Source organism: Ambystoma mexicanum, chromosome 11 (assembly GCF_040938575.1).
Source record: "Ambystoma mexicanum isolate Mex_15411 chromosome 11, UKY_AmexF1_1, whole genome shotgun sequence".
Taxonomy (NCBI): domain Eukaryota; kingdom Metazoa; phylum Chordata; class Amphibia; order Caudata; family Ambystomatidae; genus Ambystoma; species Ambystoma mexicanum.
The window spans coordinates 897,313,077-897,327,082 of NC_090934.1; the positions used below are offsets into that span (position 1 = coordinate 897,313,077).

The 14,006-nt window shown below is 47.0% G+C and overlaps 1 protein-coding gene across 1 annotated transcript in view; it reads right to left on the reverse strand.

Annotated features, from left to right (window-relative positions):
• Window positions 1-14,006, reverse strand: part of LOC138505060 (mucin-2-like) — a 179,627-nt gene that overhangs the window by 107,899 nt on the left and 57,722 nt on the right. Inside the window, exon 5 of the mRNA XM_069625385.1 lies at window positions 13,428-13,579. Within this exon, the coding sequence (XP_069481486.1) occupies window positions 13,428-13,579 (152 nt within the window). The remainder of the gene's footprint in view (window positions 1-13,427; window positions 13,580-14,006) is intronic.

Sequence of the window (14,006 nt, forward strand, 5' to 3'; positions counted from 1 at the left end):
GAGGTCAGTTGGCTAAACCATTTGGAGGCATTATTTTGGCACAAGGCTTTAAATCCTATCCCCGACAACATCAATGGATTGCTTGAGACTCAAGTTGGTGATTGTTTCACTAAGTGGCCAATTGCTGAAGCAGAGGAGTGAACTAGATATTAAATCTAGAACAGCACCAGAGAGTCCTCTACTGAAGGAAATGGGGAGCAACTATGATTCCAAAGTGGTTGGGCATGGGAGAAACCTTGAAGATTTAAATGTGGATCTTTTTAGATGTATAAATTGGGTGCCACAGCCTGAATGTTTGGCAAATTGTGATGAAATGAAAGACTCCATGCACAGAAAGGCCATTTTTTGGGATTCAAATAAAAACTATATACATCTATCCAATCTACACAATTACAGTGCTGTGGGACACCTGTATATGAAAACGCAGCCGTACCTATTGCAAAGTCTGAGACCAGCAGTAATAAATGTTATGCTGTGGCGTGTATAAATCAACTCCCCTTATTAACACTAAGAAGGCTTCAACTGGGAATTCCACAGAAGAACAGGTTCTGTCGAATGTGCAAACTTCTAACCATTTGGAATCAACGAAGCACGTGCTCACCCAATGGAGGATGCTGGGATCGGTATACATGTGCATGCTTGATAAGTGTGCACACAACTATGAAATGATTAAGTCAGACACTTAATGGACATACTGCCTCAATGTGGAATCAGACTCACTGCATGTTGCACTTTATTTGATATAGCATCAGGTGCAAAAATATTTGAAAGCCTCTACTTCATAAATATATAAATGAAAGATGCTTGTGAGGGCAAATGGCCAAGATGTGACTGGGTGGTGTGTGAAAAGGACAAAACCCAACAATCTAACAATTTAATAATGCTATTATATAGTTGTATATCGGTTGTGTATGCTATTTATTGGAAGTGATTGGATGAATGTTCATGAAATCTAAGAAATTAAATTTGAAATGTGATTTGAAATTTAGACAATGTAATGTGATGATTATACTATTTTGGATTTTGTCACTTGTCATCTGATATCTGTTCTTTTAACACATATGGAAATTCTATGACGATGATAATAATGATAATAGGAATACTCTTTTGATTTTGTTAAAAATATTTTACTACTGAAAACAAATATTAATAAAAAATGTATTTTAAAAATACCATTTTGCGATAGTTTTAAGTGTATTAGCTCCAGACAAAGGAAAGCGAAGCACTAGAAAAGTGCAATTTTTAGGCCCATACTTTTCCTTCAGTCTTGTGGAGCTGCAAGGTCTCTTCCTCCACGTGTTGTGGATTGAACAACTCTCATTGAATGCATTTGAGTTTATGCATTAAATAGCATCAACACCTTACCTGTGAAAACAGTGCCCTGCTCATATGCAAACCAGGATTTGGTGAAAGAAAATGGCTACATACTCTAGACCAAATCACATCGTACTGACATCGCTAACATACTGCACATCCAATCAGGTACTGCTTACTTCAGAAAACACTGACCAACACCCACAAGTGAGTACATGGACATTTTCAGAGACATTTAGCAACACAACCTATCTATAACAGTAGGTGGGTTATTTTTAATAAAACATAAATAACAATATATGACATAACTTAAAAATACTATTATATGTTTTAATAAAAAACGTGTAAAGTAACTTTTTAGAAACATTAAAATATAGCAGGCACCATTTTGAAGTCAGAATGGCTGCCACATTCAGAACACAATACAAATGTAGGGAAGGAGTGCAAAAGGGGTGTGGTTTTGGTGAAAGGGGTGGGAATGGGTGGAAAATCATATAGATTTGACTTAGAAATGGGCACTAAATGGGTGGACACATAACCAAAAAACACCAAAAGCCTATGCATCCATCCTCATATGTCATCTCCATAGAAAAGCATTACAGACCCTCATTCAGAGCTCCTATTTGATGCTCTTTTTTTTAACTCTTATTTCAATGACAATAGTTTCGGCTGAAAGGTAGCACTTTCAGAGCCACTTAATAGCCACAATTAAAACAGGAATAGCTTGATTACCATGCTTCAAATGTTATCTACCATAGAATCATTGCTGAAATGGGCTGCCAAGCTCATACTTGTAGCAGATATTTGGCTAATGTGCAGACTTACATTTGTGTTTTGTTTAATCTAGAGCTTTAAAGGGTTAATAGATTCTGTAGTGCATCCTCTGATGTGATGTTTCGACAAAGTAAATTGCTTTCTAACACATGTTTCATGTGACAGTGGAGTTAGTGAATGACTACAAAGTTCATGAGTTTTTCAGAAGCTGAAAATGCCTCACTCATGAACAGGCTGCTTCTTCGTATACACCTCTTTTTAACCAACTATTTGCACTAAATTCAACTCATAAACCCTGACGTTTTTGCTGTGCACATTCACGTTTGCCTGGACCAAGTTAAAACGATCTAGATGTGAAACCAGGGCTAGCTTAACAATCTAGTGTTCAATATTCACAAGGGAAATGCTCTAATCTCTAATAGAGATGCTGCTTCAACATGAAGATTTCAGCCTCCCACCTGATCTCAGACATTTCCGCTCCCTTGCCAAATTCCTGCACCCCTCTATTTTATGTGGTTTGACAGGGGAAATGGGATACTGTTATTTAGTTTAGTTTATTTGCTCATATAGCGTGCTGAACCCAGGGGTAGCTAGGCACTTGGTCTTGAGTAGAGGTTACAATCATGTGTTACATAATTACAGAAATTTACAGTGACATAATATACAATATACATAGGTGCATAGGTATGGTTGGTGATGTTGGTTACAAGCAGGGTTAAGATGCAGTGTTAAAGACATTTTACAAGATAGAGTATTAGCAACCTTTATCCAAAGCTTGGATTTGAACAACATACCTTTATAACAAGTTGAAAGTGGAAGAAGTGGGTATGGAGTTATGCGAAAGAGATTGCGGAGAAAAGCCATGCTTTGACTTTGAAGCGGAAGGCGGGGAAGTGGTGTTCATCTCTCAGTGATGGGGGCATGGAATTCCATGTTTTTTCTGCTAAGACTGAGAAGCTAGTGCTGCCTGGTTTCTGGAGTCTGTATTTGGGAATGTTGAGGCAGTGTGCGTAGTTAGTTCTAGTGGGTCTGGAGGATGTCCTGGTGCAGAATTTGTCGACAAGGTATTTTGGAGCCATGTTGGTAAGGCATTTGTGTGTGATCATGAGGGTCCTGAAGGTAATTCTGTCTTTTATGGGGAGCCAGTTGGCAGTCAGTCTTGTGTGGGTTATGTTGTCCATACGTGGGATGTTGAGGGCTGCCCTAGGGAAATTATTTTGTAAGATTTGAAGTTTGTGGATATTTTGCTTGCTAGTGACTAGGTATAGTGAGTTGCAGTAGTCGAGTTTGGAGAGTTTCAGGGATCTTGCCAGAATGATACAGCAGTGGGTAGATACAAATGGTCTGCAGGTCGTTATAAGTTTAGGGGTATAGGCCGAGGCGGAAGCAGTGGTGTTGACCTGTCTTGATAGTGTCAGGGTGGAGCCTAGGTAGACACTGAGTGTTTTGGCATTATTGGAGACCTTAATATGGTTTCTGTCGATGTTGAATGAGTTATATTATGGGTTGAGTTTGTTGAGGCGTTGTTTAGAGCCGATGAGTAAGAACTCGGCTTTGTCATCATTTAAACAAAGCCCATGCTTAGCCATCCAGTCTTGGATCTTGCTGTACATTTCATTGAGTAGGGCTGAGTCTTTTTCATGTGACCCTGTGAGATTGATGAGGATCTGTGTATCATCAGTGTAGCTGGTGTACAGGAAATTCATGTTATCAAGGAGGTCGAATAACATCTTAGTAAAGATGTTATAGAGGGTGGGGGAGATGCAAGAACCTTGGGGAACTTTGCATGTGATAGGTGCGGGTTCAGTAGATGCGTTGTCTGAGAAGCCCCTCGTGGATCTTTCAGATAGGAAGGATTGGATCCATTTGGCTGCATTAGGTGAGAAGGATGCAGAGGTGGTTAGAAGTGCAGTTAGGGTGTTATGGTCGACCAGGTTGAGGGCAGGCGAGAGGTCAAGAAGTAGAAGGAAGGAGGGATGGCCTTTGTCTTTAGCCTCATCCATTTGGATTTTCAGATCTAGAAGGGCTATCTACGTGCCATGTCTAGGTCTGAAGCCAGATTGGCAGAGGCCCAGAAGGTTATGTGTTTCGAGGTGGTTCTGGATTTGGATATAGGCTGCTTTCTCAAGGATTTTTAGCAGGAATGGGACGGTGGGGATGGGACGGTAGTTAGTGGGAATTTTATGATCTAGAGTGTTTTTTTTTTAGCAGTGGTTTGACCCAGGCGTCTTTCAGATTCTTAGGTACAGTGCATGATGCGAAGGAAGTGTTTATGAGCGTCGTGATGAATGGGGCAAAGTCTTTAACTCCTTCTTTAATGAAGGATGCAGGACAAATGTCTCCTTGACATTTTGAAGGTTTGAGGCTGGTAATTATTGCTTCAACCTGAGCGATGGTGACCGGGGCAAATTCGAAGAGTTCTGCGTTGTTGGGTTGAAGTTTGTGGGTTTGGTTGGTGTTGTTTGTACCTATGGTGGCTAGGAGGAGTGTTTTTGGCTTCTATTTTTGTTTGGAGTACGGCTATTTTGTCTAGTAGTGCCTTTTGGATTCTGGCGCCCCATGTGGCGTCTTTGACACAGGTGGATTGGGGGGTATGGGCGCTTCCATTTCTCTGAGAATGGTGACGAGTTCTTTCACACTGGATTTGCATTTTGTATTCTGTTGTTAAAAGTGTCGCTTTTGGTATTGATAATAGCTTTTTTGTAAGTGGTGGCAGCTATCTTGAAGAGATCTTTGTTGTGGGGTGAAGGTTTTTTTAGCCAGGTAGATTCTGCAGCTCTTTTAGTTTTCCTCAATGCTTTTAGTTCAGGTGGGAACCAGTTGTTGAGGTGGTTGGGTTGTTCAGCTTTTCTGGGTCTGATGGGGGCGATTTGGTCTAACGCCAGTTGTACGTTTAGAGCTTCTGGATCTAGTACAGGGGTGTGAAGTGGATTGATTGTGGGTTGGATGAGTGGGCAGATAGAGTCCAAGGTGATGGCCTTGTTGTTCCTAGTTGAAGCAGGAGGAGACTGGATGGCCACTGGGGGGATGTGAGTTGAGTCTAGATCGAAGTGGATAATGTGATGGTCAGACCATGCACATGGGTTATGAGAGATTAGGTTCAGATTGCAGTTTAGGTTGGCAACCCAGTCCAGGGTTCTGCCATGGCAGTGTGTTGGTTCTGACAGGTGTTGTTTGAAGCCCGGTTTGAGTAGGGATTGTTCTACAGTTAAAGCGTCGGAGTCTAGAGGGTCTTTACCATAGGTTCAGGTCTCCTAGTATTAGGATTTTTACCGTAGGCTTGGTGTTGTGGGAAAGTAGGTTGGATATGTCTTCTTCAAATGTGGAGGTGGGGCCTGGAGGTCTGTAGATCAGGAGGATTAGAAGTGTGCTTTGGGCAGAGAGTGGCAATTTTGCAGATATAATTTCCCCAGAAAGGAATGGGAGAGATGTGAATTCTCTTAGGCATAGCTGGGTTTTGGAGATTAAGGCAATTCCTCCCCCTCCCTCTGCTGGATGTTGTATCAGCTTTGGTGATGGTGTAGTCTTTTGGGACTGCAAGCATAAGTGCAGGTCCTGCTGCTGGATGTAACCAGGTTTCAGTTATTGCGAGCAGATTCAGGTTGTTGGCTATGATGAGATCTGAGATCTCGAGGGCTTGTGCAACAAGGGATCTAGCATTTATAATGGCACAATTGAGTTTGATGTTGGTGGGGGTTGACGTGTCTGGAGGATGTTTAGATTTGTCATGAGGTGGGGTGGTTAAGTTCTTGTGATGGTTACTGAGTGTGTTAGGGTGTGTCATTGTTTGTGAGTTGTGGCTGAATTTAATAGCCAGGGGTTGGGAGGTGTGGTATCCTAAGAAGGAATTTCTGTGTATGAGGTTGTAGGGTGCTGGTGTGTAGAAGTGGACTTCAGGAGAGTGTGGTAGGCTTTCTGTGCAGTGCATCGTACGATGGCGAGGTGGGATGATGGTTGGGAATTGCATATTGGCTCTTAGGGGAGGTATGGTGGCGGAATGGGTGTTGTAGAGGTATATGGAAAGAGCGATGAAAGTAAATTGGAGATATGCCATGGATGGTCTTAGTTGAGTGTGCTCGTATATGGTAGTAGTTTGTGGGGTACCGACAATTAAGTGGGTGCTCTGGCTACTAGTTATGGGAGGTGTTGTGTACAGGACAGCAGTTGTGAGTGGGTGGAGATGTAGAGATAGTAATAGATTAATGCAATCAGGTAGGCAGTGTTAGGCTAGATGCAAATCACAACGCAATCAGGACTCATGTAGGCAGTGCTAGGCTAGATGCAAATCATAACGCAATCAGCAATCAGGTAGGCAGTGTTAGGCTAGATGCAAATCACAACGCAATCAGGACTCATGTATGCAGTGATAGGCTAGATGCAAATCACAACACAATTATGGCGGTTCTTTCATGTTGCTGCAGCAATAATAGCTGGTGTAGTGAGTGCAAGGACTGGTCCCATTTTCCTTTACTTTTCCCCCTGCTCATGCCTCCAAGGGCAGAGAAGAGTATCAAGCAGAGTCTGAAATGAAGGCAAAAATGTGAAGACTTCACACTGGGCCTCATTACGACCCTGGCGGAAATCGAAAAACGATGGCGGAAATGCAATACCGCCATCGAATAGCGCTCGGTGCGATTATGACCCGTCACCGTAAAGTACGATGCCATTAGCGACACCGTAGTGAACGCCAACGCCAACTGCACCAAGTACGCGCGCGCGCCATGCCAAACCGTAATTAGCACCATGGCGCAAGGGTGCGCGAATTCCGACCCTAGCGGACATGTACTTAACGCCATCAAGCACGGCGGAAAGTACCATTCCGCCATGGTGAGAAGTACGGCATCACGAATCAACCGTAAACGGCCCCACTGAGTGCCTGTACACCGCTCCCTGGCCACATAGTACAACTCCCCGTAGGTGCAACGAAGTCACAATGCAACCAGTGAAAATGTACAAGTCACCCATGCATGCCAACGAACAAAAGAAGCACAAGAGGGGCCAATGGGAGCTGCAGGGCACAGATGGCACGAATACAGAAGCCATACCAATGGACATGACCTCAGTCTCCCACCAAGAAACGCACGCAAACACAGGCACCTGTGACCAGCAATATTCCGATAATCACATCATTCAACCAATCCACCTGGCTGACCGGCATCTGTTACACAAAACCTAATCCCCCGCCCCTGAGCATGACATCATTCAAACAGTCATATTGGCAGCCCTCACCCCTGACCTCACTGGGCTTCGTAGGCAAACGCGCCCAGCACAGTACCACGCAACTATACTCCGAAGCTGGAACACAATGCAGATCTCCTCACAATACATCGCTCCCCAAATAGGAATATGCCACATCACTTGCAAAGAAGAACGCCACACGGCCCATATCAGAATAGAAATTTAATGCACAACAAATTCACCAAGCCCATACAGCCATTAGGCCATGAACTCCAAAACACATTTCACCATTGTGGGCTGCATCCGCAAGAAATGACCAGCTACTTCTTGTGTGACGCCCTGTTCCTTCATGGTACACAGGGGCTACATTCTCGTACGAAAAGGCAACATGGAAGCGCCTAGAACCGCAGGGCCGTCCCAATAGGGAGGCACTAGTCCAGCTGAAAGGCCGAAATGTTGCTCCGAGCCACTAGTACTGCGTAAGGGCATGTGGCCCATTGGCGATCGTCCCATAAGATCGTAATGCTGCTCCACTGATTAACACGAAGCAGGAGGTGTCGGGAGTAAAACCCATCTGCAGGAGTGGCATACAGATGGCAGTGGCAAAAGGGGAGGAGATACCTGTCAACCAAAAGAAATGAAAAAGAATAGTATGGCCATCAGAAATACATTCGAACAACTCACTTCAATTATCACACTAAATCCACAGCCATATGCATGCTAGCCCACTCCAAAGGATCATCACCACCCAAAAACCACTTGCGACCCATAACTATCCATATCGAGGTGAAAACACCATCACAAACGAGTGTACCTGTGCATGCGTCTGTGAAAACAGAATCCATCAGATGGGATTGGTAACGTGCATGGACACAAGTGTCTGAAGGCGCGTCGAGACAGGCAGGGCTCAACAAGGCCAGATAGACGATGGTCCCACTATGGCAGCCCTGCATCATATAGCGCAGGGGAGGCGGATAGATTCCAAGAAGCCCTGTACATGGCAAACACCGTATCAAATCATCTGCCCATGCATCCATTCATCATTCCCTCATCCCGGTATAAAAACGCCTGAATATTTACTCACATAACATTAGAAATATCCATTGAGTCTGTGCGTTATGCAGCCTGCAAAATCCACAGTGCCCCAGCCCGTTATTCCAGTGTTGTGAAGTAACATGTTTTTGGGAACGTCCGGCCTCATCGCCCACGTCGCTATTGCGCATCCCAAACTATTCATATCAATCATTGCATCCTCGCCATGGCCCCTGTCCCAAGGACACTGAACAATAGAACGTTATATTTGCAGTCAGACCTGTGGGCATCTCCTCGCCGCTAGCTGAAGGCCGAAAGCGCCGCCCTTCGAATTCCTCATTTGCAACATCACGTCGAAAAGGCATCTGTGGCCGCTTGAAATCACAAATTAATCCATCTAGTGCGGCTGTGTGTGAAAATGACAACTGCCTTCACTCACAAATGGCACGCCCCGCCCGTCGGTGAACCTCGGTACAGCGATGCATGAGGGTCCACCGTTACTCGAGTACTACGTTCCACTGACCCTTCACAAGTCTGTTCGCGACTGCAAAGAATGCATGTGAAACAATGGGACCATAGCCGAATGAACATATCAACCAATGTTACACGGCCATCGGGTACTAATGCATGATTGTAATAGCAAGATGCCATTCCTCGAATTGCAGCGTTGTGTGCGGGACGTGCTCGGCCTAAGGGGAGAGCAGCTTGCACAGGTGGAATGAATCACCACAGGTGGAGGCCATACAGCCTGTGCACACCCAGTCTCCTCCCACAACCACACCCACTCCGAAATGCTACCGGCAGGACTCGCGATGTTGGCCCTGGGGGACCTGATAGCACTGCAAGTACTCCAACTTCAAGAAGAAGACGAACACCAACTACAACCGGCCGCACGGCGGAGACGCAGGAGGAGGAGGAGGCCAAGGCAGGGCCAGCAAGGGCCGCCAGCACAGCCACTACCACCACGTAGGCAGCCCGCAATCCCACGCCTCCGAGCACATCCGTTCAACCTCACTGATGAGCAGATCCACACCCTCTACCGTTTGGACCGGGACACCATAGCCGCCATTGTGGACATGACACAGGCTGACCTTGTCAGCATGATAGATAGCCCAACCGCCATCCCACCCCTACTGAAGGTGGTGTCTGTACTCCACTTCCTGGCTACAGGCACCTACCAGCACACAGTCGGACAGTTGCATGGCATTTCTCAGCCACTGTTCTCACGGACACTATTGCAAGTGCTCGATGCCCTCCTGCAGCACGCAGACGACTACATCTCACTACCACGCTCGGAGCAGGAAATTACCAACACAAATGTGGGATTGCATGCACTTGCCGGCATACCGGGTTGCATTGGTGCCATCGACTGCACCCATGTGGAATTGGTCGTCCCACATGCCATGGAGGCCCAGTACCGCAACCGAAAACAATTTCATTCTCTGAATGTACAAATGGTGTGTGACTCCAACAGGATCATTACACATTGTTGTGCCCGATTCCCTGGATCAACCCATGATTCTATGGTTCTGAGGAACTCTACAATACCACGCTACATGGAGCGACACGCAGGGAACAGATCCTGGCTACTCGGTGAGTCTCATTTCATGCATGATGATGTGGGGTATGTGATTCGGCAATGACCTGGCAGGAAGGGGGGGGGTGTGTGCGTACGTAGCAATGGCATTCCACATTATACGTTTATCGTCCACATACAGGTGATGCTGGATATCCACTGAAGAGATGGCTCCTCACACCAGTCCGGAACCCACGGGACCAGCATGAGGAGGACTACAACCATGCCCACTCACGTACCCGTGTAGTCATTGAACAGGCATTCGGCCTACTGAAGACTCGTTTCCGCTGCCTCAGCAGGTCTGGCGGGGCACTCCTGTACCGCCATGAGAAGGTTGCAAAGATGGTGATGGCATGTGTCATGCTCCACAACATGTGCGTACATAGAAATGTGCCCATGCCCCCTGACGCAGAACTGCAAGCACCTGAAGATGGTCATGATGAGGGTGGGGATGTGGCAGCACCTCAAGGAGTCTGCGAGGCACAGGAGGGCCGTGAAATTCGTCAGCATCTCATAGATGCATGCTTCTAGCACTCACGCCTGGTGGCTGATACATGGACACGGGACTCGTGGCACTGTGTGTGTCTGGTACATGCACAATATGGACTGTACGCCTATGATGGCCTAGTACACAAAGATCATTGTCCACACATCTCATTGTTTGATCGTGCATTGTTTATGGCATATGTGATATCATGTTGAACACCCTATCGACCCGCCACCCAAGTGAGCCCAACACACCCCCTCCACCCTCCTACCTCCCCCCCGAACACCAGTGTCCAAAGATGCTCATTGTCAGTGGGCAGTCGCTATTGCAAGCCCCCTCTGCGGGTATCAGGGGCACCCCTGCCCGTGGAGCGCAGGTTCCTCCCAGATCTACGTTGGGGGCTGCCCTGGACGGAACTTGCAACGGATGATGTCTCTGCCTGCTCACGTCCATGCATGTCCCTAAGGGTTTGTGAGAGCTCAGTGAGCACACGGCGCACTGCGGCAAGTTCGGCACATACGTCTTTGGACGTCGCATGCAGTTCCCCCCTCAGGCTCTCGGTGCTACTCTCCATTTGTGCCCTTAGTGTCTCTGTACTTCTCTCCATTTCTGCCCTAAGTGTCTCAGTTGATGTTTCTATGTCTGCCTTAGTGCCCCCACATTCATCGGCATGGTCCTTGAGGAGCGTGGCCAGTTGCTGCTGTTGCACGATTAACTGGTCGAGGGACTGTTGCCTCTGCTGGGCCATGGCCATTTGCGGTGGTGTCACAGAGGGGCTGTTCGCCTCATGTTGCCCTGCCACAGGGCTTGTGGGGGATGGCCAGTCGTCGTCTTGTGGGTGCACCTGCGTGGTATCCTCATGGTGTACAGGATGAAACAGACAGGGGGATTGAGACAGGTCATGGATGGATCTGACTTCGACATCCCCGTCTTCTGTGTCGGAGCATGCTGCCATCAATGGGGTGTCACCTATGGTGCTGCTGCCACCAGAGGCAGTGCCTTCTGTGGCATCCATTGGGGGGACCTGTGGTGCTGCTGTTGTGGGCATGCTGGCTGCTGGGGTGCCTGTTGATGTTCCCTCCTCTGTGCTGCCACCTGATTTGTGCTGCTGCCGTGTCTTGATGCGTGCAGCTGAGGTGGAGGGTCTTTGGCCGTTGGTCTTGGCCCTCTTTGCAGGTGTGCTGGTAGGGGTGTCCTGAAGCTCGTCGTTTGGATCGGACCCTGTGGTGGAGTAAAGGAGGGCGAGGGTTATTAATGGGTCTGTGGGAATTGGAATGGCATTGTATCACATGCATTGGGGTGGTACCTGAGGGTGATTTGGGTCGGGGCCTTGGAGGTGCATTCATTTGTGTGTGGAGTGAGGGTGCAGTTGTTTGGCAGCCTGCAGTTAGGGTGTGCCTGCTGCACGTGTAGTGGGTGTTTTAGGGGTTTTTAATTATTTATGTATTTATTGTGAGTTTTAAAGTGCGCTTGTTTGGCAGCCTGCAGTTAGGGTGTGCCTGCTGCACGTGTAGTGGGTGTTTTAGGGGTTTTTAATTATTTATGTATTTATTGTGAGTTTTAAAGTGCGCTATCAGGCCAATGTGTGTGGACGTTCTCCTGGCCATGTGTTACTGTTGCGCTATGTGGACACATGTGATTCACATGATTGGACATTGTGGATTTGGCATGGTTTTATTTGGGCCACCTACCTGATTCTCCGGATGTCTGCACTCCTTTCTCCATCCCTCCGACTCCCTCGATGCTCTCCATTCCTATGGTGGAGGCACAGATTTCTTCCCAGGGGGTCAACTTGATGGGTGATTCCGATCCTCCCCCGGTGGCTGTGGCAATGTTGCGGTTGGCAGAAAGTATGCTACGGACGCGTATCCGCAGGTCGTCCCACCGCTTCCTGCATTGCTGTGGGTTGCGGGGTGCGGTCCCCACCGCACTTACCCGCTGTGCCACCAGGGCCCATATGGCCTTCTTGATCGCAAGTGCCGTCCTGGTCATTTGCGTGGAGAAGACGGCGGCGGCATTCTCCTGGAGGGTCTCCGTGAGCACGGTGAGTTCCTCACGGGAGAAGTGGACCTGCCGCTTGCGGTCGCACGCTTTCTTCGCTACTTTTCCCATTTTTCTTGGTTTCACTAGGGTGGATGACGGGTTGGGATGTGTCTCAGGGTGGTGTTTTTAGTGGTTGTGTGTATTTTGTGGTTTTATAGGTGTACGGGGTGTTGTTTCCCGTTCCGGGCCCATGTTTTTACTTCCGTTTCCGTATATTTACGGTCACCGTACTTTCCGGTTGGCGCTCACTGCGGTGTCCGCTATGATGGGTGGCGGTATTGCACCTAGGGCGCCGTACGGCGGCGGTGTGGGCCGTTTTGGGGTCATTTCCGCCATCGCGGACTTTGCACTTCCGCCATGGCGTGGTGCTCGTGCCCGATGGGTCGGAATGGGCCGCACTTTGCTCCATCGTGCAATGGCGGAAACGCTATTTACGCTGTGGCGGTCCGGTCAGTCGCTTTCCGCCAGGGTCGTAATGAGGGCCACTGTCTCCACCCACAGCTCCTGCTCTGGCACACCACAGAACATCTTCCTACACTTTCCTTCAGGTTTGGAAGGTGGTAAGTGATGACAAAGAAGAGAACACTCCCTCTATCCGCAGATACTTTTGTGACAGAATGACACACATATTACTACAACTGTCATTAAATTAGTTAGCCTTGCAGCCACTTGGGAGCTGTGTCATGTTGCATGGTCCCCTGAAGGGGCTGACACTGTTGTTTTTTATTTGTACATTTAGTTATCTTCTGTAAGAATGTTCTGATGCATTATTGACATAGTGGCTACATTGTTGTATATTGACCTTTGCTCTGATTACAGGCCCTCACCTTCAGCTGAGGTCCTCATCTTGATCACTGGTCAACTATCCCATGATAGAATTGATTTGTAATCCATCTGTCCTTTCCATTGGTCTGAGATGTTAGATGTGTCTTATTATAATGGACGAACACATGTGAAACATGGCTTTACATTCACCATAATACAACAGTCAAAATGTTAGCCAAAGACGCAACAAATACATACCAGGTATCGCAACCAACATTGATGATATCCCCTGTATTGTAACTTTTACCAGATCTGAAGCATGGGCAGTCGCTTTCTTTCACACACTCTTCATTATCATTTAACACCAATCCATTGGGGCAAATGCAGCCAGAGATGCACTGTACGCTCTCCTGTAAGAAGAAAGCAGAACAGCAAGATACATTTGAAACACAAATTTGAACTCAATTATATTTGCACAATCAAGAGTGTGATGGTGTTGAGGGGAATGGAGAATGAAGCAGCAGAAAAATGTCCCTGTCCTGCATTTTGCAAAGCCAGCCTTTTTCAATGTACCTTACCATGGAAACAAAGACGAGAAGAGAAAACAATGAGTGCACAGAATAACGTGCTCAGAATATTGAGTTTTAGAATAGATGGGGGTGAAGGATGGTGCAATAACACAGTGGGATGCTCAGGTGATCAGGCATTCAAAGCTCTCCCCTCTTTTTTGATGCATTTTTATAAAGAATGGCAAGGTTCATTGCATTTTACATTTAATTTCAAATACATGACCAGGACGGTGCTTTTTTATTTTGAGTTCATGGGCCTCATTCCGAG